This window comes from Elgaria multicarinata, chromosome 2 (genome assembly GCF_023053635.1).
Source record: "Elgaria multicarinata webbii isolate HBS135686 ecotype San Diego chromosome 2, rElgMul1.1.pri, whole genome shotgun sequence".
Classification (NCBI taxonomy): Eukaryota; Metazoa; Chordata; class Lepidosauria; order Squamata; family Anguidae; genus Elgaria; species Elgaria multicarinata.
In genome coordinates, this window is record NC_086172.1 from 80,466,197 (window position 1) to 80,494,185 (window position 27,989).

Genomic DNA, 27,989 nt, shown 5'->3' on the forward strand with positions numbered 1-27,989 from the left:
ATACTTTATATCTGGATGCACTTCTGGCAACTCAGTGACCTGAATAGGCAACTTTGCAATTACTGGCCATCACTCATTCTCTTCTTCAGTTAATACTGTTTCCATTCTGAATTTGCCTGGCTGATTCCTTCACTTATGTTCTTCTGTGTGTGTGTGTGTGTGTGTGTGTGTGTGTGTGTGCACGCGCACCCTCGCCCTCGTTCCTTTTATATTCTGCCTGAATTTAATTTTTGGTTCCTACTCCAAAAGTGCAAGTCTACTCACAGAAGGGCTATTTGATCCCCACCCCCATCATAAAATAAGGCAAGATCTTGCCATGGGCACTGGATAGGGAGCCAAGATAGTTACCCAGTCAAATGCTTTTTCTTCTTTCACTTTCCAGAAACCCAAACTCTACCTTGCCTGGTAGTTCTTGGAAATCAAGTGACCAAAACTAACCAATCCGATTGAGTGATGAAGTAAAAAAATAAGCCTGAGGAGGATGTAGGTGGGATCACTATATTCTTCAGATCATTTTCCGTTCATTTCTGGGCCAGCATCGCCGCCATAAACACTTGCTCTCCCTTTTGTTCCTCATCAGTCAGCTAGAAGCAGAAGTGACACCCATGGAGACTGTAGCTCCCTCTTCGTTGTATCCAAGGTAAGAAAGCTTGGCCTGGCCAGCATGGCTCTATACACCATGCAGCAAATGAGATGGCTGTGTGTAGATGCTCTCAGCAGACACATAAAGCTGCTTTCCCAAACCTGGTGTCCTCCAGATGTTTTGGACTACAACTCCTACGATTCTTGACCATTGGCCATGCTGGCTAGGGCTGATGGGCACTGAAGTCCAAAACATCTGAAAAGCCCCAGCTTGGGGAAGACTGATGTAAAGTGTACACAATATACATTGCTTGGGCCAGGGTTTCCATACAGATGTTTTCAAAAGCTGCTACGTTGGTCCCACTTTACTGTATCTGCAATAGTTGTTTTTGCCACCAGAAATGTGGATCTGCCCTCAGGGGGATCATCATTCCATGTTTGCTACCTTCCTGGAATTACTTAGAAAATAAACAGGAGTCCTTAAAAGAGGGTTAAGCACCATGGACAGCTCCATTAGAGTTCTGGCTGGTTCTGACTAAAACTCAGAATGGATCTCCAGCCCCATGGAAATCAGAGCCACCAGCCTCCACTGCCCTAATGTGCAAGGTTGCTTTCCGCATTCTAAGGAATGGATCATAGGAAGCTGCTTTATATGAGGTCATACTATTTGTCCTTCTAGGCCAGTGTTATCTACAGGCAATGGCTCCCCTTGTTCTTTGGCAGATGTTTTTCTTTTCCCCATAATTTGCTACTTGTTCCTTTTAACTGCAAATGCTAGAAACTTGAACCTGGGCCCTTCTCCATGCAGGGCTTATGATCTACCATTGAGCAAAGGTCCCTCCCTTAACAAGTGATTAAACAACCGTTTGATGTCTGTAGGCAATAGATAATAGCTCGTGAAGAAAATTATGTGTACTAATTTCCCCATTTCATGTTGCTTTTTCTTCCTGGGTTTAATAAAACATTGAAATAGTTGGGAAATTAACAGAAGAAATAATGACCTTTGAATTATCATGATTTCTCTCACCTGCCAGCAATGCCTCAACATGCCTGTATGTGCGGTCTTTCAACTTGGACAATTGCCCTGATTGGTTTCTTCTCAGAGGACCATGAAATTGTCATACACTATGAACACCATGCCGGAGGCCTCTTGAAAGGCTTCCACAGTAAAAATTTCTTCTGTTTTTGTCCACTGTTAGATGGATGGCTCCTCTACAACCTTGTAGCAACAAAATCCTAGAGATACAAAGAAAACAGAGTTAGAGCACATCGTGCTTTGTGTACCGAAAGTGAATGCCTGGTCCAGTCTCTGATGTCTCTATTTAAAACACGGTTGGCTTTCCAGATGCTGTTGGATCATCCCTCACTGCTGGCTATGCTGGCTAGGGCTACTGGGCATTGTATTCCAACAACATTATTATTATTAGTATTAGTATTTATTTATATAGCGCCATTAAAGTTCATGGTGCTGTACAGAACAAAATAAAACAGAATATAAAACACCCTGCCATATGGCTTACATTCTAAAATCACAATAACGACCAAACAGGGAGGGGAAAGGCCAACCAGCATGGGGGACAATAAAACTAAGTATCATCACACTATGTATTATAAGCTTTCGAGAAAAGAAACGTTTTCAAGTAAGATTTAAACATATGCAGGGCCACAAGTTGCCCGCTCTGTTTAGAAGTGCCTCCGGTAACAAGGCTGCGGTCCAAGCTGCACAAGAAAAACAGAAGAAATCAGGTTCAGGGAGCCTGATCTGGATCAGGAATTTGGGGTGCTTTAGCCATTTGGCTCCTCTGCAGCCCTACTTTGAATCATCTCCCTGCTCATGTGATCTGGGAGGGTGATCCAGATTGAGACCAAAGTGGGGAGGAAAAGCTTAAAGCCTCCCACCACCATGGCAAGGACCCCATCTGGATTAAGCTCCCCGTGCCTTTTTTAAGCCATTTAGGAAATTACTTGTTGTGCGATCAGTGTATACTTCTAGAAAGGGGGTTCCTGCCAGTACCTACCACTACCAGTCCAAAGACATTGTGCAGCTATTCTCTCTTTTCACCCTGAATGATTTTTTTGTGGAAAGAAAAAAGACAGAAGCAGCAGTGGAAATCGCAGGAGGGTTATAAATTAGAAGCAATGACTAAGGCGTTGATTTATTTATTTATTTATTACATTTCTATACCGCCCAATAGCCGGAGCTCTCTGGGCGGTTCACAAAAATTAAAAACATTCAAAGTATAAAATTGTATCAGAGCTCTTTCCACGTGCGAGTCAATGCTGTGGCAGTGTTTCTTCAAAGTGCAATAGTTTCCATTGAGGAAAGTACTCCACATGCTAATGAATAAGGCGCAGCATTCACCGACTTTATTATACAATTGCATGTCACCTGTAGGGGAATTTTCAGGTGACCTTTATTCTTAAGAGGTACTGAACATAGGTTGCTTGGAAGCATGGGTTCCTACAGTACCTTGCAACAATACTCCTTAAATTCCCCACTATAGTAGGTGAAAGGAAGATCTGGAGATAGACTCCCAGAATGATTGACTTCACTCAGATTCACAAACTCAATGAAAGTGTTATAACTTTAAAACATTTATTAGACAATTTAAAAAAAGTTGGATAAACAGACTAACCTCCATTCAGCAAAGCAAATTAAAAGAATATACTCACAAGTCTTGCAGGTGTCATTTGTAGTCATGCAGCACCTGAAGAAATCCCCTCTTCATCACAACAGTTAAAGCTGCAGGAGCTATACTATTAGGGTGACCAACTGTCAGGATTTCCCCGGATTTGTCCTGGTTTTTGTTCTTTCCATGGTGTCAGGGGGAATTTTCTATAATTTTCAATAATGTCCTGGAATGACTCACCTTCCTCTTTAAGGCTGCCATTAGCATGGCAGGAGGGAATGACATGCTTTCTTGAGGCACATCATTCCCCCACCCTGAGCTCCAATTGAGGTCTTAAAGAGGAAAGTGGGTCATTTGTGGACATTATAGAAAAGGCCCCAATTGGAGTGGATGGTGGTGGTGCAGAATGAAATCCTTTCCCCTCCTCCACTCCAATCGAGTTCTTTAAGGTGGCGGGGGAATAACGTACTTTCTGCAGGACTCAGAAAGCTGCTTCCCCACACACACACACTAGGTGTCCTCTTTTTTGGTTTCCCAAATATGGTCACCCTATATACTATAGCGATCAGATACAAAAGAGGGCAGGGCTCCTGCTGCTTTAACTGTTGTGATGAAGGGGGAATTTCACCAGGTGCTGCCTGCCTACAAATGACACCTGCTGAAATTCCCTTTTCTATCCAATTGTTAAAGATGCAGGACCCTGTCCTCTTTTCCCTACGGTAACTCTAGTTTCATCGTAATCCTTGCACATGTCTCCTGGCCACCAATTATAAGGAGAGCTTTTGCTATGCTCTTATCTTTTAATTTCACCTTTTATAACCTTTTATCTAATTCCGCTTCCAGAGTGTTACAGAGCAATGCTTCAGCAGCACTAATCAGCCTTGCTGTAGGAAAAAGAACCCCAATGGGCATAGGGTTGCGGCCTTCATTCCTTGTGTTTTTGCAGCATTGATGCCTGCAGGCCGGTGCCACTAGGGACTTCCCCTGGCAACGTGGTGGTGGTTGTCCCTTCCAACAATGCTAATGCTGAGGAGGAAAAGAGGAAATACCCACGCAAGAACGAAGCCCTGGGGGTAAGACTGCCTTCTCCCCAGATATCTGTGAGCTTGGGTCAAGCAGACGTGTGCATCTGTGTGGAGGTTAATTCACAGTAGAAAAATATCGCTTCAGGCTTCAATTTGAGATCCGTTCTATAAAAAAGCTATGGTAGTTATATGTCTACACTATGGATTTAATGCCCTTTCTGTTGAACACGCTTCACGGTGAGGGACTTTACCTTGCTAGATCTGCAGTGCAATCCTATGCCTGTTTACACAGACGGAAGTCCCATTGAGCTCAATTGGATTTACTCCCTAGTAAGAAAGTGCATTTAGGACTGCGCTGCTAATAGGTAAATTAATCAAATAAAGCTTTAGTTGATTGTCAGGGGCAAAACTGAATGGGTTGTATTGAGATTTAAGGGCACTGTTATTTTCCTTGAGGGTATTGATATGCTGGTATGTTACCATAACTGAGACTGAAAAAGAAACCATTAAATCTGGCTTTTCCTCTTAACAGTGAGTGTGTTCAGTTGTTTGTGGGTGTGAAAGATGCCATCATGCCTTCTTCCCCACCCCCACCTGCAGCATGCATGCTGGTCCTTTTCATAAGTTAGGGTGACCATATGAAAAGGAGGACAGGGCTCCTGTATCTTTAACAGTTGTATTGAAAAGGGAATTTCTGCAGGTGTCATTTGTATACCATATGGAGAACCTGGTGAAATTTCCTCTTCATCACAACAGTTAAAGCTGCAGGAGCCCTGCCCTCTTTTAAAATGGTCACTCCAGTATAGCTCCCGCAGCATTAACTGTTGTGATGAAGAGAGAATTTCACCAGGTTCTCCATATATACAAATGATACCTGCTGAAATTTCCTTTTGTATGCAACTTTTAAAGATACAGGAGCCCTGTCCCACTTTTCATATGGTCACCCTACGATAAATAGTGGTTGCAGAAGGGGTTGTGGACTGTGTATGAAGCCACTCCCAGGTTCAGACCACATGCCAATCCATGCTGCAGCGTGGGTAATTATGTAAACAAACAGCAGGGATGGGAGGGGTGAAGCCACGATGGCTTCTCCCCCCTACACACACAATTGCCTAAACCCAGCCAATGTGTGATAACGTTTATTAAACTCTATATTGTCTCGGAGTTCCTTGAATATCTCAAAAAAAGAGGAGCATCTAGGTTTGAGCAAAATGCACATTAATTTAAACAGAAAGAGCAATCCTAAGGGCGTGGGAAGTGTACCACATCCATAAATTTGCCAGCTTATGCTGGCCAGGATAGAAGTTAGGGGACATTTTTTCTGGGTTTTTTAGCTTATTATTTTTGTAAATTCCTCCCCCCACTGAAACCAATGGAGGAAGAAACACTACTGGAACTTGTGGTGGGGGATGTCTCAGGCAGATGTGCCTCTGATGCCAATTCCTTTCTATTGACAGAAGGATGCCTCCACCTTATTCAGACCCCCTCCAGCCAATGGGATTGGAGGTTATGACTGTTGTATAAAGCTTCTTTTCTTTTAACCAATTGGTCAGCTAAGAACATTTTTAATTGGTCAATAGCCCTAGTTTTTAGATAAGAATTCATTGCCTGATTATTCTAAACCCAACAGGTCCACAAGATCCATCTTACTTCCTCAATTATTGTGCAGTCCAGCGGGGTGTAGCTTTACAGGACCTTGGTTTTTTCCTTCTTGAAACTTGATGATAATCATTATCAATTTCAATTCTTTTTATTACAGTCAACAGACTAATAAAACATATGAAAACACATAATAAATATTTAAAATACATGGAATTAAAACATAGTATGATTGCATGAAGCTTCCTTAAAGTTCTGTACTAGAAGCAAAAGGAAATCCTGCCACCATAACTGGTCTGGTAAGGATTGCCTGATTAAGAAATTTAGCAACTTGTTTGGTGGTATGCTTATCTTGAGCTTGTAAAAGGACAGACATAAGGGTCACGGACGATCGTCCAGGTAATCGTTGCATGAAAGGATGGATAAGGCCTTTTCTTGACTCCTGATAGAAGCTGCAGTTGAATAATATGTGGGAGATAGATTCCACCCCCTCGTTGTTACAGGGGCAGTATCTCTCTGATAGTGGAACTTTCCCAAATCTGCCCTCCATTACACTAGAAGGGGATTGTGAACTTCAATTAGTAATAGTTATATGAGGTACTCTGAGCCAACTAAATTACTGTTATTTTCTAGCTATTTCATTTATTGATTTCCATTTTTTTTTTCATCTTCCTACAGTGTGTGCAGATTGTCATCGCTAAGATACATTTTGGTCTTGGAGGCATTTTGCTCTTTTCTGCAAAAGAATTTTCCCCTATATTCATGAACATCTGGTATCCCTTCTGGGGAGGTGGACTTGTAAGTAGTATAAATGGAATTGCTGCTGACACATAACTGTAACTATTTATTTATTTATTTAATTTATTTATTTATTACATTTCTATACCGCCCAATAGCCGAAGCTCTCTGGGCGGTTCACAAAAATTAAAATCATAGTAAGACAACCAACAGGTTAAAAGCACAAATACACAATACAATATAAAAAGCACAACCAGAATAAACTAATTGTCTATTCCGTCACAACTAATTGTCAACTAGCATGAATCACTGAAGAGAGGACCGATGTGTAGGGTGTTGTTGCACTCAAGTCTTGCTTGTGGGTCGCTGGTCAACAGCTGGTTGGCCACAGTGTGAACAGAATGCTGGACTAGATGGACCCTTGGTCTGATCCAGCAGGGCACTTCTTACGTTTTTATGACCAGTGTGACCTGTGTTCGGTTTCTTAGTTTGGGGCAAATGAGTCAGTCCCCCACCACCTGTAAAACGGGGGTATTAATGCCCCTCTTCACAGGGTTGCCATAAGGAACCCTTATGAACTTTGCAAACTATAATATGATTAATAATTTCTAGAGGAGTCGGCATGTTAGTCTTTTGCAGTAAAAAACCCCCACAGAGTCTTGTGGCACCTGAAAGACCAACTCATTTATGATGGCATAAGCTTTTGTGGACTGCAGTCCTTTTCGTCAGAACTGAACTTATCAATGAAAGCTTATGCCATCATAATTGTGTTAGTCTTTCAGGTGCCACAACAAGACTTTTTGCTTTGATGATTAATGGAACAACTTTTCATCTTGCTTTAAAAAAACCCCAGCCTTCTTTGCTGCATTGTTAAGTAAAAATATAGATATCTCTGTAGTAATATGACATATTACGATCATGTAGATATTTTTAATGGTGTTCTCTGAGAATAGCTTAATTGTTGTACAGCCACCACAGATCCAAAAATCTACCTCATCCACTACAATTTTTACTCCAAAATGAATACTTAAGAGTTTATTGTAAGGCTTATTAAGATCATACATGTACATGTTTTGAACACTTCAAAATGGTGGATGGTGATGATGTATACCCCTTTTTTTGGTCAACATTACTTGGGAGTTGTTGCCACCAGGCAAAAAGCAGCCTGCAATTGTTTTTCCACTTTTTCTTCTTCTTCTCTCTTTCCAGTTCTTCATTTCAGGATACCTTGCATCGCTAGCTGCAACAAAACCAATCGAAGGTCTGGTAAGTTGATGATAGCCTGGGGTTTAAAATTGTTTATTGAAAGGTATCAATTGCTAGGGGCTACCTTACCCTTGCATCTCCTAGCCCTTATCTCTCAAATTAAAAGGTTCCCTTTGTACTCATAGCCTGTAAATGGAGGTTCACAAGACCCCCCAGCTTTGTGTGAACCTGTGAACTGCCCAAAACAGTAGTTCTTAAGAGAGTCTAAAGTAGGCTTCCCATGGTGTGTATACAGACATTTCCTTGGTCCCACTGTCACCTCTGATCAAACAGATTTTACAGGTAAATGAAAGCTACAAAAAGCTGCAGAACCTATTTACTTAGGGTGACCATATTTGGGAAACCAAAAAAGAGGACACCTAGTGTGTGTGTGGGGAAGCAGCTTTCTGAGTCCTGCAGAAAGTACGTTATTCCCCCGCCACCTTAAAGAACCCGATTGGAGTGGAGGAGGGGAAAGGATTTCATTCTGCACCACCACCATCCACTCCAATTGGGGCCTTTTCTATAATGTCCACGAATGACCCACTTTCCCCTTTAAGACCTCAATTGGAGCTCGGGGTGAGGGGAATGATGTGCCTCAAGAAAGCATGTCATTCCCTCCTGCCATGCTAATGGCAGCCTTAAAGGGGAAGGTGTGTCATTCCAGGACATTATTGAAAATTATAGAAAATCCCCCCTGACACCATGGAAAGAACAAAAACCAGGACAAATCCGGGGAAATCCTGACAGTTGGTCACCCTATATTTACTGGAAACAAAATAGTACACATCACCATTAGCAATCTCTTTTACAAGCCATTTTCAACTTTCTGGGGTTAAAATAGTCTGTCTCCTGCCCAATATCAGCTCCAGGTTTTTGAGGGCCCCTGGGCTGGACACCCTCAGTGAAATCCCTCCCTCAGTGAATCTCTCTTCTCATCATTAGCTGTGAAGGCTCCTCCTCCTCCTCCTCCTCTTTTCCATCACTGCTGCCACTTGCTTGCTGGACAGGCAGAGAGCCAGTGAGCAAGCAGGCAGTGGCAGCTACTTCCTCCTTCTCTCCATCACCGTTGTCTGGGACAGAGTGAGAAGCAAGTGAACAAGCAGGTTGCAATGGTGAGGAGGAGGAGGAACTCCTGCGGGATATTTTTCAGTAGGCCCCTGCTGTTGTGTGGGGACTTGGCAGGTGGCAGTGCCCAAACATACTATCCCTTGACACTGTCCCTGCCTACTGCCACTGGTTCATAGCTCAACTCTGCTATTAAGCTTACTGGGTGGGCAATCCTGTAGCGTGCTTCACGAAGTTGTTGTTGAGTGGATGAGACAGCTTGAGCCTCTAGAAAGCAACCTTAACCAAGTAACTAACACAACCAGAAGTCTTGTGGCATCACCTTTTCTGGACTAAAGCCCTGGAGCCCATTTGAAGGGGGTTTGGTTTGGTTAACAGAGGCCCTGTCTACATGCCGTACTGAAGGCGCATGCATGCGCCCCCGGTACGACCCCCAAACGATGGTGTAGATGGCAGCCCAGAAGAGATGGAGGAGGCGGCGGCTGGGGAACCGGCCGCATCCTTGCCGCCGCCGCCGCCTCCCCGCCGGCCTCCTGCTGCCGGAGTAAGAGCGACCTGGTTGGAGAGCTCGGCGGAAGCGGAAGCTGAGCTCTCAGACCCGGGTCGCTCTTGCCCCGGCAGCAGGAGGCCGGCGGGGAGGCGGCGGCGGCAAGGACGCGGCCGGTTCCCCAGCCGCCTCCTCCTCCGTCTCTTCTGGGCTGCCGTCTACACCATCGTTTGGGGGTCGTACCAGGGGCGCATGCATGCGCCTTCAGTACGGCGTGTAGACAGGGCCAGAGTGCCAACGAATAAAAGTTGAGGTTGTTTTTGCACACGCTCTCCTGGCAGGTTGGTGGCTGTTTTAGCTATGGCTGCTCATTCATCCTAATGGCCCGCAGAGTAATCCTGTGTTTTTTGCATAAAGTGTACTGGGTTTCAGTTCCGAACATTAGGGGCTATATCAGAGGTACAGAAGCTCTTTGAGGCTGCATGTCAATGGTGGGCAGGGCCAAAGGCAAAAAGGGGCAGGGCTCCAAATACCAGCAATGCCGGCATATTGTAGCTTAAAGCTCTCGCTCCCAGTAACTGAGCCTTAGGAGAGGCATTTCAGCCTTTTAGAATGGGGAAAAAAGCCACACAAAGGCTAGGAAACCACCAAACAATCAGTGGTTGGGGAAAGAGGTGGGGCCTGGAGAAGGAGTGGGGCCAAGGGTTTGGCCCCCAAGCAGGCTGCATTTGCCCCCCTCCCCTAAGCCTGAGGTTCTGCACCTCTGGACTCTATTACCCTTAATCCCCCATATTCTGCATTTGCAGTTGGTTTGTGTTGTTCTGTTCTTGGGATCCATCTAGCCTGGAAATAGTACCTTTTGCCATGTTAGGAGTGCCCTTTTCCTACCATTCAGTTGCCAGAGTCAAGCTCTCTCCCAGGCTTCCACAAACAGAGGTGGCAGTGATGAAGTTCCCAGGCAGGTTCTGGTCCCAGGGACTCCTTTTTAGTCCTGTAGATTAACCAGGGGCTCATCTACACCTAGAGCCCTTTCGAGAGAGGGGAGGGATGATTGCGGGGTTTCCAGCTTCCGAGACCATCCCTCACGGGGCAGATTTCCGGGAGTAAAGGAGAGCCATTGCAGGAGGACCTACGCCCCATGATGGCGCTTTCAAAGTTGTATTGGGAGAAGTGAGCGGGACAGGACAGATGGGTATGGGGTGTGGAATTATTATTTTTAATACCTCCTCCAAGATGCGCACCAGCACAAATACACAGAAACTCGTGGGGGGATAGGTACTGTGTCAAAGGTGTGCTCCTGCGCATCATGTTTGTGTTAAAAAATAATAATACACGTGGTTGGGGCCAAAACACGTCGATAACCAATAAAAAAATTGGTCAGTCACATATTTAACACCTTCATTTAACACCTTCAAAAAACATCACCGGCAAGGTGATGTTTGCCCTGTCCTGGACGGGGTTGCACTCCCCCTAAAGGATCGGGTCCATAGTTTGGGGGTGCTCTTGGATCCAGAACTGTCACTTGAGGCACAGGTGAACTCAGTGGCAAAGAGCGCCTTTTATCAGCTTAGGCTGATATACCAACTGCGCCCTTATCTGGACAGAGATAGCCTAGCTACAGTTATCCATGCTCTGATAACCTCTCGTTTGGATTACTGCAATGCGTTATACGTGGGGCTGCCTTTGAAAACGGTCCGGAAACTCCAACTGGTACAAAACAGGGCAGCACATTTATTAACAGGGACTGGCCGATGAGACCACATTACACCAGTCCTTTTCCAGCTTCATTGGCTGCCAGTCCAGGTCCGGGCCCAATTCAAAGTGCTGGTATTAACATTTAAAGCCCTAAACGGCTTGGGGCCAGGTTATCTGAAGGAACGCCTCCTCCCATATGTACCTGCCCGGACCCTAAGGTCATCCTCAGGGGTCCTTCTCCATGAGCCCCTGCCAAAGGAAGTGAGGCAGGTGGCTACCAGGAGGAGGGCCTTCTCTGCTGTGGCACCCCGGCTTTGGAATGAGCTCCCTAAGGAGGTTCGCTTGGCACCTACGTTATATGCTTTTAGACGCCGTGAAGACCTTTTTATTCTCCCAGTATTTTAACAGTCTATAAATAAATTTTAACTTGGTGTTTTAAATCTGTAATTTTGCATTGCTTCTGTTTTTATCTGGTTGAGCTTTTATATTGTATTTTATATTATGGTTTTATACTGTTGTTTTATACTTTGAATGTTTTTAATTTTTGTGAACCGCCCAGAGAGCTCCGGCTATTGGGCGGTATAGAAACGTAATAAATAAATAATAAATAAATAAAAAAATGTGTCCGAAATGGCGGCTGTCCACTCCTGCACACATCCGCAACTGCTGGACATGTCCCTGACAGCGGGTTGGCTGTTTGCTGAGCCGGGAGCTGATGCTGAACAGCAACACCTTCGGGAAGGGGGATACACACCAGCCGCAGAATTCGGGATTGTAGTGAGAGTGATAAAAAAAAACATGGCAAAAGCTGTCTGCGATATTCCTGAATAACTGAGGGGTCGTCCCTACATCACCACCGTGTGGCGCAGTAGGGATGACCTTGATATTATTCCAGAATAAATGGTTGGTGTAGATGAGGCCCTGATCTTTCTCTCTTCTCGTCTCTCTTTCAGGCAGCAGCCAGTCACATATTTAACACCTTCAGCGGACTTGGTGCAATAGCTGGAACAATCATTTTGCTCATTGATTTGTTAAAAATCTTTGCTATAAACCTTTATAATGTTCCCGACCCTTACCTAAAGGCCGTTAGCTTTTTATCCCAAAGTATTTTTCCTTTAGGCTGTGAAGGAATCTTTAATATGAACGACTACTGCAAGGTTATCAAGGCATATGAAACTGTAAGTTCTTGGTTTCTGTGGAGGGTTGGCTCCAGGTTTGGGGGAGCCCTGGGAAAATGGGCCTCTGGTGGGCGCCGTTCTCCATTAAGTGGCAGGCTTTTCTGGCTGTGGCAGTGCTGGTTGTGTCTAGTCAACCTTTTAATTTCCCACATTACCCCAGGCTGATGCTAGGTCAGGGGGATTGTGGGAAATTACAAAGGTGGCTAGTCCCAGGTGCCTGGTGCTGCTGGGAATACAGGGCATTAGCAGTAGGCTAAGAACATGAGGGGCTGACATTGGCTCTGATTTGGTGTGGGTGTGAATTCAGAATTTTCTCCTAAGTGTAGAAATTAATAGAAATGTTGCTTCCAAATCAAGCGAGGTACTGCTTCCCCTCAACTTGGCACTGGTTAGGCCTCGTCTTGAGTACTGTGTCCAGTTCTGAGCAACACAGTTCAAGAAAGATGCAGACAAGCTGGAGGGGGTTCAGAGGAGGGCAACCAGGATGATCAGGGGTCTGGAAACAAAGCCCTATGAGGAGAGACTGAAAGAACTGGGCATGTTTAGCCTTGAGAAGAGAAGACTGAGGGGAGACATGGTAGCACTCTTCAAATACTTGAAAGGTTGTCACACAGAGGAGGGCCAGGAACTCTTCTCAGATTATCCCAATGAGCTCAAGTGACAGGAATCCAGATTCCGTCTGGACATCAGGAAAGACTTCCTGACTGTTAGAGCAGTACGACAATGGAACCAGTTATCAAGGGAGGTAATCCTGGAAGGCTGGATTGGGACTCCAGGCAGGCTGGATTTATTTGGCACATGGGCCTGATGTTCAATACCTCTGATTTTAAGTACAAGAGGAGAGGGGATGGAGACGTTTACCCACAGCTCTTAGACCCATGGTAAGGGCCGTTGATGGCTCCCCACACCTTCTTTTTGCCCTTGTGCATCTGGTCTCATTGATTCTCTCACCTTCCTCCACTCACACTCTTTCCCTTCTTCCCACTAATTCTATTCTCCGGAGAGGCAAATGTGTTGGCATACCCAGTAGCATTTTGGAGAGAGTAGCCTTGGTCCTCTGAAAGTTGCTTAGTCTACCCTTATTTGTGTTTGTACTCTCCTGAATGAAGCTCCTTGGGTGAGTGCTCCTCTCTCTGGCATCTGTAAAGTTCAGGATACAATAATAACCCTTGCATGAATGCTTGAACGTTGTTATTATTGTTTATATTAACTGGCTTTATTGGTTCATGCAGGGGATTGTGTGTGTGATGCTGTTCTTCACTCTCCTCCAAATGGGGACTGCTTTTTCAACTCTACGCCCTGACAAGGTGAGGATCCAGCAGCTCATAACACAAGTGAAAAACATAACAGAGTATGCCATTACTTTATTTCAGCCTTCCCCAATCTGGTGCTGTCCAGATGTGTTGGGCTACAACTCCCAGCATCCCCCACTTGATTGGGGAAGGCTGCTTTACTTAGCGCCATTAGGATGCCAAGTGTCACACAGAACAAGAAAGCTCATGTGGCTCATTGTGATGGATTCGCACATTCACATTCATCACTCCGTGACATCAATCTCACCTGATGGTGCATAGGTACAAAATGTCATCACAGATCAAATGGAACACGTGTGGCTTCCATACCACCTGGCTGCACCCTCCGTTGCAATGCAGTGCTGGTATATGGGTATTTTCAGATGTGGGGCTGAAATCACCAGTGTCTTTCCCTGTTATTTATGTGAAAGTATGATCTTTGATTTTTGTGGGAAAGAGCCATGTCTAGGCAAATGTACATTCTGCCAAGGTGATTTGATGGTGTGTGCAAAGGATGTGAATCTGGAACCCCCTGGTTCATGCCTTACCTGGGCTACAGGTATATGGCAGCACATCTTAATCACCCACATGTTTAGTTTTTTAACGGGTTTTAATGCTTTATGTGTGCATGTTCTGTGTTTTCGAATTTCAAATTTTGTATATTAGTTTTTATCTTAGTTTTAGAATTTCTGTAAACCGCCCAGAGAGCCCTGGCTATGGGGGTGGTATATAAGTGTAATAAATAAATAAATACAGGCTCACTATGTGGCCTGGGACAAGTCACTATTTCTAGGAAGAGGAGGAGATTAGCCTTCCACAAGCTGCAGTTACATCCAGATTCTGTCCCAGATTATTAAGTGGATACCACCAACCCCACATGACTTAAGAGGAGGTGCATAGAGGCAGAATACAGTTGTGGAGCAAGGAAGTGTGGTGTTCGGGAGAGGACCTGGAGGGACAGCCCGAGCCCGAGGGGTTGCAACTTCAATGCAGGTCAAGGAAAAGAGGGTGGTGAAGCTGCCCTCCCTTTCTGAGGCTGGTTCACGTTTGCCAAGCCTCTGCCACTATACTGAACGAGCAAGAGAACCAAGGAGCTTGACAGCACAGCCAGAAAGTATTTTCATACATAAGAAATAGGTCTCTTTTTAATCTGCCTTGCACTATTTACAACCTGTTCTTCAAACTGAAGAGGCAAGCAGAGGATAGGCATTTGTAATGCAAATGGGCATTCTAGTCAAATTAGTTAATACATTAACTGTATACACCTGACTGAAGCAAAAGCTGCTTTAAGTCTCATGTGTGAAAACACTTTTAAGGAGATAGGTTACAGTAAAACTGGCCTAAAACATTTTGCTGCCTGAGGCAAAGGACAAAGATGCCCACTCCACAGCCGCCAATTCCCTGTACAGAAGCGAACTAGATTGGCAGAAGACATTTGCTTCAACACTGGTGGTGGGACAGTGTCCTTCACTGCAACTGAGGTCAGCAGGTTAGCCTAGGGGGTGCAAGATGGGCAGCATGTCTCTGTCCTCCAAGAAATGGTAATAACTGGTAGGCTCAGGAGGAGAAGAAAAGAAGGGCCAGGGAACTGCTCCTGCCCCTCAACCCCTGCCTCCTGAAGCAGTTGCCTCATTTTGCCTAGTGGTAGGGCTGGCCCTGGGTAACATAATCACACAAAAACAAGGGGAGCATTGGAATTAGCTAGCAGAGGCATTTTAAATGACTTGAAAATGTGCGGTGTGGCAGGAGGGAATTTGTTTTGTTTGTTTATTTACAATATTTGTATGCTGCTCCACATCCAAAAGATTTCGAAGCGGTGAACAGCAGATAGGATAAAGGAATAAAAACGCCATATTAAAGAGTTACCTTTTTTTTTTAAAGAAGCAGAGTTCTGATAAAACCAAGTTCTGGTAAAACCTCAGGAAAGGTTCCTAAAATAATGTTTTCAGGAGATGCCGGAAGCCACAGTGCTAGCAAGGAAGAGAAGACAAGAGATGACAAGGGTGCACAACCTTTCTGGCCATGGGGGCCACATGTGTTATGATGGGCAACAGTTTTAGCAAGAGGTACAAAGAGGTGGAGGGGGGTCTTGGGGAGCCTTGGAATGGGAGTAGCGACAGAGATTGACTTTGTTCTAAAGATTGCTGGCTTGGAGGTGGCCAAGACATAATGTGGAATCTGTGGGGAAGGTTGTAAATAACACCTTAGGCTGTGTAAATCCACCTAGTGATGACACCCTTTTGTATACCGATTTGCAATTCCTTTAAGCAGAAGAAAGCAGTTCTGCGGATGTGCATAACAGTGATGGTCACTTTGGCAGCGGTCTTTAAAATAGATTTTCTTAATATGGTGATGATAATGGTGATGGTGCAATCAGTTCTTCAAAATAAAAGGATGTGGTGTAGATGGTGTAAGACTGTGGGGAGGAGCAAAACAGACATCTGAGTCCAGTGCTTGGATCACTAATGAGCATGTTTATTGAATGCATTATCAAGGCAGGGAAAGTGGAGTTTATTCTGCAGGTTCAGGGGGGAAATATACAAGTGGTGAGTGAGTCCCATTTCAAAGTAAGTCTGTATGCCAGCCTTACCCAACTTGGTGCCCTCCAGATGTTTTGGATTATGACTCCCAAGCATTCCTGGCCATTGGCCATGTCGGCTGGCATTGATGGGGGTTGAAGTCCAAAACATCTGGAGGGCGCCAGGTTGGGGCAGGCTGCTGTACACACACTCAGTCAGGAATGCATTTGGCTTGTAAACAACAATTCAAACACTTAGAAAGTGTTGAAGAATAATGGCCAGGTATGGAAATTGACCAACTGTGTATCTTTTTTTTAGAACAAAAAGAAGAAAGACAAATCACGCAGCGACAACGTAGAACAAAACGTTTCATTGCTGTCCCTCCCACCACAGTATTCAGCCATGGAACAAACCAGGCAAGAATGTATCAAATGAAATGATAAATCTAGCCTCCCAAACCAGTTGCTGGGATGTTAGCTTTTCTCTCTCTTTCTTTTACGCAAAGAGATCCAAGTGCACATGCCCCAGCTATTGGATCAGAGAGGTGCACAAAACTAGCACCTAGTTTTGCAGACAATTCCCCATCCAGCTGGGCAGACATAAAAGCTTGCCTCTGCATACTGTGGGGGTGATTCCAGGTGGGGTGGGGTGGCTCCTAGTGCTACCAATCTAAAGGCCTTGTGAAGCTATTCCGTCTTTCCTTCCTCAGTGGATTTTTTCTGGGAAGGAAACGGAAGGAGTGTGAAAACATGGGAGAGTTACAAGTGGAAGACATCATCTGGGTGGGTGGGTGGGTGGGCGCGCACGCACGCACACACACACACACACACACACACACACACACACACACCCCACCCCACCCCACCCCAGGTAAAACACTGTGAATGAGGCCTAGTCTGGAAGAACCCATAGCATCCCTAGTCCAGCCTTCTCCAACCTGTTGCCCTCCAAATGTTTTGGACTACAACTCCCAGCATTCTTGACTACTGACCTTGCTGACTGGGCCTGCCCCCGGAGTGACGTCAGAGAGCGGAAGAGCTGTACTGATGTTGCTTCCATTGAAAAAATCGGGGTCCGTTGCCAACTTTTTCATTGCGCAGCTTCGCAGGAAAGTCCCGTGGTGGCTACGTCTGCATTGTATAACTGATGAGGCACAGATCCGCAGCCATCGTGGGGTTTTCCCCGCATATAGACAGCCCCCCAGGCTGATGGAAGTTGAAGCCCTAACTGTCTGGAGGGTACTAGTTTGGGGAATGCTGCCCTATCTGGATTAGGGCTGGTGCCTTATGAGTAATTGCCTTGCTCTCATACACGCGTGTGGTATGTAGAAATCCAGCAGGTGAAGCTGGTATCAGACATGTATTTATTTATTTGTTTATAACTTTTCTTGGCCGCCTTTTAGGGCAGAAGCCATCACAAGGCGGCTTACAAAAATACAATACATAAAATATTAAAAGCAATAAAACAGCAATTAAAACAATAAAACCAGCATGTAAACAAACAGTGGCATAAATTTCTACATGTCTGACTGTTTGAGAAACAGCAGCAGGACCAATCAAAACAACAACAATTCTATTTATGAAACCTGCATCACAGAAAATTTAACATATGGACCTTCTTTTTTAGATACTCACAACTTCCTGGAGTCTTCCATACAAGTACATTCACAGAACAGTAAGTGTCTGATATGTGAGTGAAGAAAATGGAGTCCGTTCTCTATTAAGAATGGGAAGGACGGGCGAGGCCTGAATCAGGGATTATCAGTAATGCTGAGCACCTGCCAAGGAGGCCTATGGCCAGAAGGGGCCTACGGCCGGCCCCTCAGCCTAATAAGCCCACTGCTGCTCCTCCCCACTAACCCTGCCTGTTCACCTGCCCTCTCTGAGTGAGCGAGTGGAGACATGAAGCAGAGGAACAGTCCCTGCTCACCTCTCCCTTTCCCTCCGAGTGGCCATGCAGATTGGGCCCAGAAGACAAAGTGAATGGGCTGGGGTAAGGCGATGGGGTGCCCAACGAGGGCTTCCCCAAAGGTAGGGTGACCAACTGTCAGGATTTCCCCGGATTTGTCCTGGTTTTTGTTCTTTCCATGGTGTCAGGGGGGATTTTCAATAATTTTCAATAATGTCCTGGAATGACACACCTTCCCCTTTAAAGCTGCCATTAGCATGGCAGGAGGGAATGACATGCTTTCTTGAGGCACATCATTCCCCCACCCTGAGCTCCAATTGAGGTCTTAAGGGGGAAAGTGGGTCATTCGTGGACATTATAGAAAAGGCCCCAACTGGAGTGGATGGTGGTGGTGCAGAATGAAATCCTTTCCCCTCCTCCACTCGAATCGGGTTCTTTAAGGTGGCGGGGGAATAACGTACTTTCTGTAGGACTCAGAAAGCTGCTTCCCCACACACACACTAGGTGTCCTCTTTTTTGGTTTCCCAAATATGGTCACCCTACCAAAGGCCCCTAAGGCATGGCGCCTGCTCTAGCGATAGGCTGTAGGAACATGAGAAGCTGCCTTACACCAAGTCAGACCATTGGCCTATCTAGCTCAGTTTTGTCTACCACAGGGGAGGCTGATCTCAGAGAGCAGGAATAGGGAGGTTTAAATCTCCCTTCTCCACGTTCCACCTCCCCTTGCCAATCAGCTAGGCAGGGTGAGGTAAGATGTGTGTGTGGGGGGGGGGAAGCATATGATTTAAATGAAGACTGGCTGCAGGGATGGCTCTCCCCATGCACCATCTTTCCCCATTTAATTTGTGCTCCTGACAGCCTACCAGTGTCAAAAACAGTCCCCAAAAGACAAGCCCCTTGCTCCCATGCTATGCCCTTCCCCCAGTAAACCCAGGACTCTGTATCCCACCCTCACGTAGCATCTAACGCTCTGTTCTCTTTTTCTGCAGACCCTGTGATGCTGCTACTTCTGAGACCTATGTTGGATAATGTCTCAATCGTTCCTGGGTGTGTGGATGTGTTTGATTGAAAGCTTGCATTCTTTTTATGTGTCTGTCTTTTAAAATCTTTGTATAACAGCTGGTTATACACTGTGTGTGTGTGTGTATTCCACCAGCTTGATGACCCACGTGCATGGCAAGACATCACTGACAAGTTGAGATGATGACTGCTTTTACATTCAGAATATTGCTAATGAGATTTCAGAGGAGACTGGTTTGCAGAAGAGAGTCTGGGTGATTTCTTTCAGCGCACTCTTGTCTTCCTTTAGAAATCTGGACTTCTTTGCCTTCTATCCCTTCGAACAGCTAGTAGTTGTTTGAATTGTTATTGTAACATGAGAACAGTGTTAATTCGCCCCTCCCCTGCTTTCAAATATCCATGTGTGACGCAATAGATGTGGATGGTGCAAGATCCTAAAATGGAGTTTGAAATCTCTGCAGCTGCCTCTTAATGTGGCATGGCATAGCATAGGTAGGTCAGTGGGTTGGGTTGCTTTAGTGCTGAGATTTTTTATATATATATGCTAGTGGAGGTGGCATAGTGAGATCAGGGCCACCCATCTGTGTTCACAAACATGGCAGCGGGGAGGGGGAGTTGGAACACATCATCCTCTCAGGGCTCTACAAACCTGAGTGCTCATGAATGGCAATGAACAGGGCAGTTCCATAGGATTCAGATCACAGAGTGTACTCCATGCTTGGCTGTGAGTTGTTATAACAATAATAATAAACTACATATATTTATGATGTATGTTGCAATTGTTCAATGCACTTCATATACATGCTCAGCCATTTCTCCCTTGCTCTTTAGAATTCTTTCCCCAAGGAAGCTGGGCTGACCCGTTCCACCCCTTTCCTCTGAAAAGTACTCAAAATACATGCTTCACCCTTGAGGCATTGCGTGGGTGAGGAAACTGGTTTTTAATTGAGTTAGGAGTTATTTCATCTTACTGCTCTGCCATTTTATTGTTTTAAGTAGTTCTTAATTGACTGAATTGCGGTGGATTATCTGCAACACTTGTTTTGTAAGATCACTTTGCAAGATGTCCCAAAAGCCCCTCCAATGCGGAGAGGCAAGAAATGAGCAACTTGGTTCCATGCTAAGGGCCACTCTGAAAATGGTTTGTGGCCCACAGAAAATGGAACAGTTTGCACATCACAATAAGCCATGCTGAGAATACACCACCGTGGACTGGTTGTTCACTCACTAACCCTCATTACTGCCAACAGATGATCAGATGCTGTGGCTTGCCATGGTTTGTTTCCCCTTCCACCCTCCCGCCTGCTCCCAGAAGATATCCCAGGGGCCTATGTGTCACTCACAAGTCCTTGTTCGGCAGCTGCCACCTCTGGAGGGAAACTTTTGGCCTCCACACCCTGTTCTGTCCGATAAGCAGAACATGTCTGATAACCCTCATTTGCTTTCCTTTGTCTTGAAATTACACTTGGGTATTACCTTCCTCCATGACAGTGAACTCCTTTTTTCACCCACCCGAGCTGCAGTTGCACAAGCCTGCAGGTTCAAATGGCCAATTCAATGTATGTTGTAGAAGAACTAAAAATGGTGGCTGAAGGAGCTTTTAGGGGTGAGTATAATCACCGCGGGGATCTGTGGAGCCGATTTTTGCTGGGGCACATTACAAAACAAGTGTATAGGGACAATATCCATTGAAGTGGTCATTTGGACTTGCAGACTTGTGCTAGTAAAGTGTGTGGGTGGTGGTGGGAATTAGCTGCAAGTGGAGAGATCGTAACCATCATAGCTGTGCAGCTTTAAACGTTTTCATCTACAGCTGGAAAGCCTGTGTATGCGGGCAGTGTCCTCTGCCTAGGAATGATGCTGATGCTGATGATTTACATTTCTATACTGCCCCATAGCCAAAGTTCTATGGGAAGTTTACAAAAGATTAAAACATACAACAAACGATATACACAAAGACAACATACATCTAAAAACAACTTTGAACAATCAGCCAAACCTAAAAAATAGATCCGGGATCGATTAAAATGTCATCACATGCTGCTAAATGCCTGGGAAAAGAGAAAAGTCTTGACATGGCACTGAAAAGATAGTAACACTGGCGCCAGGTGGGCCTAGGGATGTCAGAGAAATTTGCAACGGAACCAAATGAGTTCAGTTTTTTATGAATATGATCTGTGGATTTCACAGAGGACCAGCTTCTCCCCTGTTGAGTAGATTCTGTGGTCTTGAGGAAGAGATTTTTTTTTAACCTTTGGAAATTTTGTGCAAATTTGCCCCCAAAAAATCTGGCCTACAATGCACATTTCCCCATAGGCTAAAGCATGAAAATGTGCATTTGGGAGGAATTTGCTCATTGTCATCCATGTGAGTTTGCACAAATTCACATTCAGGCGAATACAAATTTGTGCAAAGTTGGAAACAAATTTTGACTCCGTTGCTGGGTGGGCAACAGAACAAAAAGTATCTAACAGCGAAACACAGATGTAACATGATCCGTACATCCTTATCTCTGTCCTTTAATGTTTTTCTAATTAGAGACTCTGTTCTATGTAAGTAAATGGAATGAAATTTACTTTTTAGTTCTGTGTGGCACTTAAGACAGAGGCTGAAATCAGGAAAACTATGATTGATTGGGCACCATCCTTAGTGTTAGCAGCAATACTACATTGATTTCTATGGAACAAGAAGAAATGACTCACTGGTATCATGAAAATCTTTGCCAACTCCATGCAACTACTATGGCTGCATTTGAGCAACTATGTCTTAGAACAAGTGTAGACAGACAGTAGATCTCCAGATATTTTGAACTTCAACTCCCAGCATTCCTGGCCATTGGGAACACTAACAGGGGCATCTGGAAGTTGAAGTCCAAAACATCTGGAGATCTATCTTCTGCCCACCCTTGTCCTAGAAGGATGGAAATGATTAAACTCAATTTCTACTTAAGGTATTATAAATGACAATGTTGGAATATTCAAGTGCCTATTTCAACAATCCAGCACATCCAAACTATAATTATGGGGAAATAACTGACCACCACTAATTTAACTTCCCTGGAGATGTACCGTTGAAATAAATCACAGGATGTGATGTGACTGCATTGGCTTCCTCCTGCCCAACCACAAGTAGCAGCCACTGGAGCCAGGTAGAATGCCAGCAGCAGGGTTTTTCAGTATTTGTGTACTGTAGGTCAATAAACTTTCATCTGTAGCTGGGTGTCCCCAGATGATATATGGCAAAGAGATCAGGAAACAGTAGATAATCTTCACTGGAAACAACAGATAATCTTCACTGGAGACAATAGATAATCTTCAAGGAAAAAATCAAACCTGCGTTCAAACTCCATGGGCCAGTTTGCATGATCAAACAAGCTACAGTGGCTTAAATAAGCCAGGGTGGTTTGTTTTAAACCTCAGTGAATACTGGATGCCATTTCGCTAGCTACCCACCCAGATGTGGCTTGTCGTGTCATCTGAACCCAGGCGGCATGGCTTACTTGAGGGAGCAACAAGCCCAATGGTTATTTGCAAACTGGGTCCATGTCTTCAAAATGAATTAATCAAACCTTACAATATTGAATGCAGACACAGTTCTTTCAAGAAGTACTTAAATTGGGGAGGGGGGGTCTTTTTATGAAACACTAGGGAATGTTGTTTTCACATTTAAACATTTAGACTTAAAAAAAAACTCACCACACAGCAGAATCTATATGTTGCCAAAATATCCTGCAAAGGAAAGTTGGTTTCCGCTGTCTTGTATGGTGACAGTGATTGTTGTGTGGTTGATCCATGGCTATGCTATTCTTAGCATTGTGACATGTGCTCTAAAACACATTTTATCACTTCTTTACAGTGTAAGAATTTATGCGGCTGAGTCATAATTGCCTGCTGTTACTAGCTGGTTTTTCCCCACTGTAGGCAGAACCAGCCTCATTTTACCTAAATCTGCTAGTTGCACTACTGAATATAATGTTGCTCCCACATATGAAGCTGACAATGCAATCCTATGCATGTCTATTCAGAAGTATGCCCTGCTGGGTTTAGTGGGACTTGCTCAGAGAAAACTGAGTGTAGGTTGCAGCTTAACAGTAGTTCCTGCTTGAAGTTGTTTGCCAGGCACCTTAAGGTTCTACCTTGACCAAAATGCTCATTCATATTACACATGCCTCTTTTTCCACAATTTGCCTTAACATATCTGTCCTCCTAGACTCAGCCTAATCCATATCCTCAGAATAAAGACATAACAGTGGTGACAGCAAGTCCCTCAACTACAATGTGAACCTGCCTTTCCAATTGTCTTATATACAAATCAGGAAATCAAATGCTGGTTCAGGTGTCAGCCTCACCCTTCCCCGCGTGCTTCAAGCTAGCCAATAGGCACACTCCACAGTCGACTTCTGCCCAGTTCAGAATGAGCCATCCTGAAAACATGCAGAACCAAGTTTCACAGTGCTCACCTTGGGACATTGATCTTGGTGAGGCAAGCTGCCCCTAAGGCACGTTGAATGTTACATCTGTCTTCATCCTCAGAATCCCTTCTCAGGGCCAAATCACACGCTACGATAGAAATGCATCTCTGCTCACTTTAAAACGTTTACAAATAGCAATTGTCATGGGCCCCAACACGAATACAGATCATGGTAATAGAAAGAGAGGTTAGTGATTTTCCAATGAGTAATGTCCCTGAAGCTATTTGCCTCCACAGCAAAAACACATGCACATGTGGATCTTTCCCCTCCCCCCATGTGCTGTTTATAAAATTTAAAAGCAAGCAAGAGATGCATTCACACATCTCTGGTTTGGCCCACCATTAACCAGTAATGTCAGTAACTACCACCACCTCAAACTTCACAGCAAAGTCTTGCTTGCAGCAGGTTGGCATTGGATAGCTTGTCCCTGTTTCTGTATAAGCCCTTTTGATATTTAGTCCTGAAGATGTGTATCTCTTTTCAGGAACAGAATGGCCCCATGACCTTTAAATGTCCTTAGACATCCAGAAATGACAGATACAAAGGAGAAGGTCCCCCAAATAGTAAGAACCCAGGGATAAAGTTAACAGGACCTGTAGTAACTGAGTAAAGTGAGTATTAGTACTGTTAGAAAAAACAACAGTGCAACATATCTTACAATTATACATTAAAACACACATACTGTATGCGCCTCCTGAAAACATCTTTATTCCAAGAAGCCTTTCTTTAACATGCAGCCTTGGATTTCTGATTTTTTGCTTCTTTTTAAATTTTGTTTTAACTGTTTTATTCTGTTTTTATTTTCATTTTACCTTGTACACCGCTCCGAAATTTTTCAATGGGGAGCGGTATATAAATATTCTAAATAATAATAATAATAATAATAATAATAATAATAATAATAATAATAATGTAGCCAAAAATTACTTACATAAATTGTACATATTGAGGACTGGGTCTGAGATGACGGGATCTCCAGATCATATCTAGTTTCATTACTTCATCAGAACAACTATGGAAATTTTCTCATGGAAGGCAGCTGAAAATAACCTTTTGGCCACTTGAATATCTCTTCCAAAGACCTTGTTATCTGATGGAAATCATTCAGAATGTCTTAACCAGAAGCACCCTCCAAAAGGGTTTTTTTTTATTCCCCGGAAGTTTTAATATGAAAAGATATGGAAATCTATGACAAAAAAAGAACACGCTGGAGCAGTAGCTCTGAGGGTTATTTTTAGCTTTCTTCCATGAGAAAATTTCCTTAGGTGGATCTGATGAAGTAATGAAACATCTGGAGATCGCATAATCTCATACCCTTATATAAGTTTATATAAGTGATTTTTGGCTACATGATGTGTATTTTTATGTGTTTTTATGATTGTAATATATTGTACTGTTATTATCAAAAAGTAATAATACTCACGTTACTCACTTTTATGGGTTCCATTGACTTGGTCTATAGTTTTCTTTCTAGGAACAATCCAGACCATGGACTATAAACCTCAGCTGCTACTTCAAACACACACATTCACTGTTTGCGTTTTTATTTTTATTTTTCAGTTTTATATTTTATAACACATTTAAAGATAAATGTAAAACCCCCACAAATCCTCCAAAACAGGATTCTATTCCCCGCCTCCCCACAATTCTGACACAATGAAATAAATACCAAGCCCTCCTATACTGAGAAGGGAGTATAGATTCATCCGTGTTCCTCACTGTCCTGTGTTCTTACACAGGACATAATACACGCACACGCACACGCACACACAGGAGGGCCGTATCATGCAGACACCCAAAGACCAGGGCACAGGCAGGATTGGGCTGGACGAAAGGCTGTAGCCAGGCGCTCAGCCTTTGCAGGAAAGGTGCAGCCGGTGTCTATGTTTCCCCTAACCACCCACCCTGCCCTAAACCCCAAAGGGATATGGGAAGACTTGGGAAACTGGTGGAGCTAGAGCCACTACTGCCTCTTAGGGCATCAAATTGGGAGAGTGGAATATATCCTAGTCTTGAGAAACCTCAAAACCTGGGGAAAGGGGGAGCAATGTGAACAGTCAATTCACAAACAGCGTAACACAGTTGAAGTCAGGGTAATATGAACACACTCCCATTGTCCCCTTCCTCCCACCCCCCACCCCACCCCCATTCCCCAGGAGGTATGAGCTGAGGGACATTGGCTGAACTGTGGGTCAACGAAGACCACAAACAGAAGCTGGGAGTTGGAACTGATGGGGACGGAAGCAACCTCTGGGATTATAATAGAAGTTCTCTCCTCCTCTTCCTCCTCCTGGCGGCACTGCATGCCAGCTTGGGGCCTCTGCTGGGCAGAGCCCTCTCTCCCTCTTTTTCTCTATGCCTGGTGTTCTCGGCTCCTTTCTCTCACATTGGTGGCCTCTCATAGGCCCAGTCCTGGCACCAGCCGCTCCAAGTCAGAAAATGCAGAGACTTCCCCACAGGAGCTTACTCCTCACTCTCCAACTTGAGGCTGACACTGCGTGCCTTGGCTCGGGGTTGGGCGCTCCCCGACCCCTCCCGCTCAGCCTGGCTCTGCCCCCGCGAGCGCAAGAGCTGGCTCTGCTTGCGCAGGAAGTCGACAGGAGCAGGGCAGCCATAACTGCCTTTGGCCAGCGTAGGCCTCGTCGTACCCTTTGGCGAATGGGCAAGGGACGCGGCTTCCAGCTGTGCCAGGTGTGCGACATAGCCGTCCGACAGGAACTGCAGGGAGACAGAGAGATGAAAGCGGTGGACATTTGCTCAGTTCTTCACCTCCCCCTCTCGGTGAGTCACAGGCTCTGTAGGCGTTCCTAGTGTAGCCTCATAGCCTGATCGCACAGCCTGCGGTGCAGAAGTGCAGCTGAGCTGATGTCCCCTATGAAACAAAACTCCATACCTGGCACTGGTTTTGTAATTTCTTCACAGCCCGGCCCACAATGTAGATCTGAGCTGGAGGGAGCCCTAAAGAGCTGTAGACTGAGATATCCTTGGTGGATCCATAGCCAGCCACAATGGTGACCTCTGCCTGCAGTAAGTGAAGACAATGGTGATTTTCCTCGCCCTCCTTTCTCTTGTTTCATCGGCTCCCACATACCTCACAGCCGCACTCCTACTCTGTACTTCTCCCCATTGCTCTAGAGCAGCCTTTCTCAACCTGGGGCACTCCAGATGTGTTGGACTACAACTCCCAGAATGCCCCAGCTGGCTGGGGCATTCTGGGAGTTGTAGTCAAACACATCTGGAGCACCCCAGGTTGAGAAAGGCTGCTCTAGAGCCCTCCCAAACGAACAATAGCTGTGCTCCCGGTGAGTGCTTACATACCTCCTGCTGAAGGCCCTGCAGAAAGGCAGCTTTCTGGCGGAGGGGGTCATGTGTGAGGCCATCGCAGAAAGAGACAATGCCGTGGGGGAAGTTGTGCTGGGTAAGCCAAGCCACCACGCGGTGCTTTTGCATGTCTGGACGCCCAGTCACATAGATAATCATGAAACCAGAGTCTTGCCAATGCCTAAAGATGCATAGAAAATATTATTTATGGACAATGAATTGCTCCTTCACTCAGGCCCTGCTCTGAGTTATGGGAGCGTCAGGAGTGCAGCTAGAGGACTGACCGCCAAGTTAACGACAAACCGTCAGTTCGGGTTACTCAGAACCTAAAGACCTGTTTGTTTATAGTACTCTTATAGCAGGTTTTCTTACAAGCTCAAAGAATTGCCCCCAAGGCCTCAGACCAAGGATTCCTCTACCCAGCATTCGATCTGTAATATGTTCTTCTTTAATTTTTTATTTAAACGTTGTTTCAAAATAAAATTTAATGGAAAAAATAGTGGCCATACAGATTATTTAAAATATTTTTAAGTGGCCTCTCTGGACAAAATCCATCCAGATGTCCCTGGGAAGCTCACAATCAGGGCATGAAGGCGAGGGCTGTTCTGCTCCAATTGGGCATTGTGTTATTTGTTACATTGCCCCTTAGTCTCTGCAGGTAGAATGGTTTGATTTTTCCTTGTATAGATCGGTCAGGCCTACTTTCTGCTATCATGCATTGATGGTTGTTCCTCATGAAGTAGTATTTTCTGTCAAATTGAACAACGGTGATGAGAACAGCAGAATGAAGCAAAATTCTCTGACAAATGCATATATATGGTTGGAATGTATCCAATTTAACCCACAGAAATCTTCTCACAGTCAATTTTTAGCTACCAGGCTATTTACAAAAGGTCAGAGAGTGAGGAGGCTTTCTGTCTCCACTTATAAACAAAAGTGGGGCTTACAATGATAGCTTTACCAAATGAAAGCCTTTTTAAACACGCACCACCAGTTGATTTGGCAAGTGCTTTTTCTACTAAATCCACCTTGACTGCATTTTGGCCCTGAGAAAAATGGAAACAGGCAAAAAAACCCAAAAACCTTAATATAAACTAATGTAAGAAATGTGAGAGGGGAACAGAAGGGTTGTTTCCTTAATTGGTGCTTTCAGTTGCCTTTTTATTGTCTTGCATTGTGAAGGTTCTTACTGTTTATATTTCCACTTCTTT

The 27,989-nt window shown here is 44.7% G+C and overlaps 3 protein-coding genes across 7 annotated transcripts in view; 1 reads left to right on the forward strand and 2 right to left on the reverse strand.

Annotated features, from left to right (window-relative positions):
• MRPL16 (mitochondrial ribosomal protein L16) overlaps positions 1-27,989 on the reverse strand; it is a 119,920-nt gene that overhangs the window by 75,171 nt on the left and 16,760 nt on the right. The window lies entirely within an intron of this gene.
• Positions 483-19,753, forward strand: LOC134392544 (B-lymphocyte antigen CD20-like). Of its 2 annotated transcripts, XM_063116948.1 has the most exons (9): positions 484-640; positions 4,159-4,285; positions 6,515-6,634; positions 7,784-7,840; positions 12,023-12,247; positions 13,480-13,554; positions 16,377-16,474; positions 17,685-17,732; positions 18,956-19,753. In XM_063116948.1, the coding sequence occupies exons 1-9, from the start codon at positions 606-608 to the stop codon at positions 18,993-18,995; spliced, it is 825 nt and encodes a 274-aa protein (XP_062973018.1). In that variant the 5' UTR covers positions 484-605; the 3' UTR covers positions 18,996-19,753. The 2 variants fall into 2 exon arrangements, with proteins under 2 accessions (XP_062973019.1, XP_062973018.1); XM_063116949.1 differs by lacking the exon at positions 12,023-12,247 and having other exon boundaries at positions 483-640.
• Positions 25,601-27,989, reverse strand: part of PITPNM1 (phosphatidylinositol transfer protein membrane associated 1) — a 28,439-nt gene continuing 26,050 nt past the window's right edge. For all 4 annotated transcript variants that reach the window (XM_063116943.1, XM_063116944.1, XM_063116945.1 and 1 more), the window contains 3 exons: positions 26,776-26,959; positions 26,351-26,479; positions 25,601-26,175 (listed from right to left, as the gene is read on the reverse strand). In XM_063116943.1, the coding sequence (XP_062973013.1) occupies positions 25,921-26,175; positions 26,351-26,479; positions 26,776-26,959 (568 nt within the window). In that variant the 3' untranslated portion in view covers positions 25,601-25,920. The remainder of the gene's footprint in view (positions 26,176-26,350; positions 26,480-26,775; positions 26,960-27,989) is intronic.